General features: G+C 33.3%; 1 protein-coding gene across 4 annotated transcripts; it reads right to left on the minus strand.

The window, feature by feature from the left end:
* Positions 1-962: 962 nt before the first annotated feature.
* On the minus strand, positions 963-4,957 carry LOC120088712 (receptor-like cytosolic serine/threonine-protein kinase RBK2). Of its 4 annotated transcripts, none has more exons than XM_039046141.1 (11): positions 4,561-4,957; positions 3,938-4,251; positions 3,746-3,819; positions 3,538-3,656; positions 3,337-3,452; positions 2,723-3,223; positions 2,366-2,614; positions 2,122-2,285; positions 1,811-2,038; positions 1,566-1,715; positions 963-1,425 (listed from the first exon to the last, which is right to left on the minus strand). In XM_039046141.1, exons 2-11 carry the CDS (start codon positions 4,113-4,115, stop codon positions 1,186-1,188), a joined length of 2,019 nt encoding a protein of 672 aa, XP_038902069.1. In that variant the 5' UTR covers positions 4,116-4,251; positions 4,561-4,957; the 3' UTR covers positions 963-1,185. The 4 variants fall into 4 exon arrangements, with proteins under 4 accessions (XP_038902069.1, XP_038902070.1, XP_038902071.1 ...); XM_039046142.1 differs by having other exon boundaries at positions 3,938-4,287; XM_039046143.1 differs by lacking the exon at positions 2,723-3,223.
* Positions 4,958-5,516: the final 559 nt, after the last annotated feature.

A 5,516-nucleotide genomic window follows, 5' to 3' on the forward strand; every position in this document is an offset into this window, starting at 1 on the left:
TTCGGTTTTCTAAACCAAAAAAATTAAAGTCATGTTTAAAAACGATGTATCTGTATTAAAAGTGTTAACAGTTTCAATCATGTAATAACTTCACGCTCCAAACTGTATGCGGTTTTATTGAAGTATAAAACATTTGTACAATATATTGATAAAATTTTAGAAAACGAGATTAGAGCTATTTTTCTATTGAGATTTATAAATTTTAACCAATTTATTCAATTGTTAATTTGTGCGTCAAACTTTTTTTTTTTTTTTTTTAAAAAAAAGAAAATTTTATTCAATGAAATTAAAGAATTTATGAACATTTTTACATTCTTTTACATCATTAGTGGAAATACCAACAAAAATTGAACAAATATACAATTTGTAATACTTATTTAAGTTCATAGTACATTTTAATGAGATTGAAAGTTTAAGATTTAATATGTCTAAAACTTGAAGGCCTCATTTTATAATCATTTCATTCTTAGTTTTTTATTTTTGAAAATTGTGCTTGTTTCTCAAAATTTTTTACCTATGGTTTTCATATTTTTTATATAAACATTTGAATTCTTAGACAATTTCCAAAAACATAAACAAGTTTTTGAAAACTACCATTTTTAGTCTTCAATTTTTTTTTAAAAAAAATTTGAAGTGTGACTTTGATTTTGAAAACATTACTTACAGAGCCTAAAGAAAGTAGTTTTATAAGTTGATAGATAGTAATGATATTTATAGGTTTAAATTTAAAAAAAATCATTTGATTATCTAACATGGCCTAAATAAGAGATATTTTCAAATATAAGAAAATGAGAAGTTACTAACAAATGTAGCAGAATATCATTGTCTATAAGAGATAGACAGTGACTTTTTGCTATATTTAAAAATATTTTCAGCAGTTTTATCATTTAAAATAATTACCCGTCTAAATAATTCTTTTAATTTATTCGAAATTATTAACCCATTATAAACTATCCAATATGGCAAGAAATTGTAAATATGGTCCATTTACTGATTTAATTGCCCTTACAACCAAAGAAAAGAAACTGAAATATTTACAAGCCTGTCAGAAATCACCACATTAAAGGGTGCATAAGTTATATTCATTGTACAGTTTTAATTTTTATCACAATTTTTTATTCTATAGATTTGGCTAATTTACAGTCTAAGATAAGGGGAAACTGACACATATCTCTAAAGAAGAAGCTAGTTGAAGCTGGAGGATCTGCTCCATCTTTCTTTGAAATAATCTTCCAATGCAACCCTTTTTGTCTGTTCCACACTGCTAAATGAGTTCCCACCATCATCAACACCAAGCAATGCAAGGCTTAAATGCAGTTCAGAACTTGAATTTGGATACACTTCATCATCTCCATTCTCCACACTTTGTGAATCCTCCATAGGGAGGCTTTCGGTATCGCTTTCCCCTCTAAGAATCTTCAATATCTGGAACAAACACCGTTCACAAACATCTTTGATTGATACAAGTAATGAGCAAACGATCTTACTTGAACAGAATATGTTCTTTAGGTTTCACCATAGTCTCCTTGAGTTTTAAGGAAGAAGTATAATGTTCAATGGAATACCTGACTAATTCTAGGACGGAGTCGAGATGCCCTCGTGATGCAAAGGGTTGCTGCAAGAACCATTCTCTGCAACTGTTCCTCATCGAATTTTCCATCCAAATTTGGATCAACTATATCCTTTACATTGCCACTCTCTATGATTGGCTTAGCCTGATGTAAAATGATAAATGTTCTTCATCTTTGCATGCATAGAGTATCAAAAAAAACATTTAAATTGTAGGCAGTACTTTTGATAGAAGTCTTACCCACATAACCAAGCTCTGTTGCTCTTTAGAAGTTTCGGCGCTGATTGCTCTTCGTCCCGATAACAATTCAAGTAGAACTATACCAAAGGCATACACATCAATTTTATTGCTCATCTTTCCATACATGAAATATTCTGGAGCAAGATATCCAAATGTTCCGACAACATCAGCTTCAATCTGAAAGGACGATTCTGTTGGTCCCCATATAGCAAGCCCAAAATCTGATAACTGTTATATAGACACTACCCTCAGTTAGGAATAAATGAGAAAAATTCAAAGTCTCATCCGAGGAAGATATTCTAACTAATTACCTTTGGTTCGAGTTCATCAGTGAGCAGAATGTTCGATGTCTTAACATCTCGATGCACAACAGGTCGGGGACATTCGTCGTGCAGGTAGGTTAGCACTTCCGCAGTTCCAATAGCCAACCTGACTCTTACCTCCCATGAAAGTATGTTTTTTCCTTTGTTCGAATCTAAATATCATATAATTTTATTATCAGCATACTCAGAGTAATTTAGATTGTAGAAGAAAATTATGATATTTAAGCCGTACCAAATAAATTTTCCTCTAAACTTCCTTTGGAAAAGAAATCATAAACAGAGATCAATGTATTGTCTACAACACAGATACCGAGAAAGGGAGTTATATTTCTGTGATGTAATGAGGATATAATGTCAACTTCCTGAGAAAATTCGTTCCACGCCTGTTTGGATGAGTTCATTACTTTAACTGCTACCAGCTTTCCATCTGGGAGAATTCCTTTGTATACTTGATTGCAACCCCCTTTCCCAATCAGGTTTTCTGTAAAGAAAAAATAAATTCATGAGACATGGACCAAAGATATACTTTACCTCAGAAAGGTGAGAAAACGAATGTATGATCAATTCATAGCAAGGATTAACTTGAAACCTGAAGAAAAATGAGAAGTTGAAATTTTCAGCACGTCAGGACTAAACCATTTATAATTAGTTGAGTTAGTTTTCAGGAAATCCTCCAAGTCTTCTGGTGGTTCAGAAAAGGAAGATAAACTGCCTTTAGCTCTCTCATCCACAAAACAAGGGATCTCGCTTTTTGATGGATCATTTCCTTTTGTGCTTAAACTTTGATATGGGGAGCGATCGGGTAAGTTCATCACCCATTGCACTACAGACATGTTATGTACACATGGGGTTTGCGAAATCCTTGGAGTCGTTCGGAGCAATGGCCAACCAAGCCCCCGCTCGGAATGCTCCATCTTCATTGGAGGATCTGGTTTGGAACAATTTCTTTTACTTTCAAGGACAACTCCATGAACTTCATCCTTCAAGTCTTCACTACCAACCCCATACGAAACAGATTTCTCAGTCTCAGAGCCATCAAAATCAGATTGACTAGCCTGACTAAAACTTGGTTTTGGGTCTAGGTTCAAGCCTGCCGCATTACAGTCAAATATATAACTCTACTTTTTCTTTTTTCCTTTTTCAGGAAAAAAAAAAAAAAAAAAATCAATCTACCAATGAATGGTCTTATAGAGAATACCAAACCTGGTAGTTGATCATTGGTAAATCTTCTGAAGATAATTTTGCCATTGTTGAGAGCCAAGACATCGGTGGTTGGAGGCAGTCGCTTAACAAAGTATCTAGTTGTTGAAGACCAACCCCTGCAAATGGTTTCTATTAAGACCAAATAACAAAACAAAAAAGAGGCAACTACCTAATGACTTGACTTTTCAGTGGCTTCCCTACCCAAGATTAGATGGTTTGCTTGTTCCCAAAACCACAGCCCCGGCTGCATAGCTTTTTGCCTGTCTGACCAGAGTCTTCTTAACCGAACTTCCAGTCAATATGAGAGCAACAAGAGCTACCTAATACCCAAATCCAAAGATAATAACCATTACAAAAAATTTCAATTCATCCATTGCATCCATAAAGGGCAACAAATTCCAAACCGAACCTTGTTTACATCACAAAGGCTTTTGTATCCTTCTAAGAATTCATCAAATAAGGGCTTATCTTTTGATGCACGGTCTGTTGGACAGGAGGGAAAAATCATATTCCGAAACTATACATCATAAAAGTAACCATCCCATGTAAAAGAGTTGAAACCAAAGATTGAGGATTGAAGAAAGAAAGAAAGAAAACGCACCAGAACTTTGACAAACATGGATTACAATGACACAATCCCCAGGATCAGCAACTTTAACAATCGCCCAATTGAGCAGGTCTCTACTATCCCCATTTATCCTAATCCCCACTAACACATTCTTCTTCTTCTTCTTCTTTTCCTTTTCAATAGCCTCAGAATCGTCCTGATCAACTGTCATTTCGTTTCCTCCAAATCAATCTCCTATAATCTCCAAAACCCCACAGATTTTGAATCTTCTTCAATTTGCAGGGCTTCAGCAGGTAACCTCTGATTAAGAGACTCCCCACTTTTTAAACCCTCCACCATTTCACTCTCTACCACCAAAATCAATCCACAAAAGATTCAGAAACCTAATTCCACCCATGAAAAAAAAAAAAAAAAAAAAAAAAAAAAAAAAAAAAAAAAAAAAAAAAAAAGCATACAACTTGTATGCAGACTGCGAGTATTTAAAAACAAGCAGCAACCCATTAACGCATCAAAAAGCAACCATTAAACAAGAAATCAAAACCCCACTACTTTAAAAAAGGAAAAGAAAAAACCCAAATGAGAAATTACGACAATAATTTCAATTAGAATACTCAAATAAAGCAGAAGATAAATGCTAGCCGACAAATGGGTTGTACCTAAAACTTGTAGCGGTTCGTCGTCCAAACTCAGCATGTTTTTAAATACCTATTTAGCGGATTAATCAAATCGAACCCCTTAAATAAACCTACTGCGACCAAATAATGGGAAGAATCAGAGAAACGATAAGGAAATTTGAAAAGGAAGGAAAAATAGGGCAGAAAAATTGTCGTAAAAGACAATAATTTTGGGTAGGGTGACGTCAAACATGGATGAAAGAAAAGGGGTTTGAGTGATTTTTTGTATAAATTAGTTGAGGAAAGGAAAAGGGAAGAAGAAGAAGAAGATGGAGTTAGGGAAAAGGAAATGTCGGCAAGAGAGAGAAACAGAGAGAGTTGCAGAGAATTTTTGAAGGAAGTGAAAAAGAAGATGGGTATTATGATTTTGTTTTCTTGATTCCTTGCAATTTTTTATTTTTATTTTAATTTTTTGACGACAGTTAAAAGGGAAACCGGAAGTTTTCGCGGGAAACCTATGGTATCCGGTAGTTTTGCGTGGTTAGCTAAAAGCGGACTTCAAGTTTCACCGGCTGTTGCGGGTTGCCATACCTGACCGTTGCCCGTACTACATGCAAACAAGATCGTCAAGGAAAAGTGTGCGTGTTTTTTTTTTATTATTTTTTTAAAAAAAATGATTTTACTGGATTTTTAAAATGAAATATTGTTTTAAATAACAAAACTACTTAAAATATTTTCAAATATAGCAAAATACCACAATCTTCAATGATAAACATTGATAGATGTCTATTAGTATCTATTAGTGATAAATGATAAAGTGTCTATCATTGATAGATAGTAACATTTTGTTATATTTATAAAAAAAAAAAATTGCTCATTTTTCTACATTTAAAAACTTCAATTTTTAAAAGTAATTTAATAATTATGGAATAAATCACAAAAAAAGTTTGTTTAACTAAAATAAAAAATCCAATCACATAACCGAAATGAGTATAGTC

Source organism: Benincasa hispida, chromosome 10 (assembly GCF_009727055.1).
Source record: "Benincasa hispida cultivar B227 chromosome 10, ASM972705v1, whole genome shotgun sequence".
NCBI lineage: Eukaryota > Viridiplantae > Streptophyta > Magnoliopsida > Cucurbitales > Cucurbitaceae > Benincasa > Benincasa hispida.

What these genes read in the sequence shown, in the direction of transcription:
- LOC120088712 (XM_039046141.1), bottom strand. Translation starts at nt 4,115, where the DNA reads ATGACAGTTGATCAGGACGATTCTGAGGCTATTGAAAAGGAAAAGAAG. An exon ending in CTGATGAACTCGAACCAAAG is followed by an intron (nt 2,039 to 2,121) that starts GTAATTAGTTAG and finishes TCTATATAACAG; the next exon opens with TTATCAGATTTTGGGCTTGC. An exon ending in AACAGAGCTTGGTTATGTGG is followed by an intron (nt 1,716 to 1,810) that starts GTAAGACTTCTA and finishes ATTTTACATCAG; the next exon opens with GCTAAGCCAATCATAGAGAG.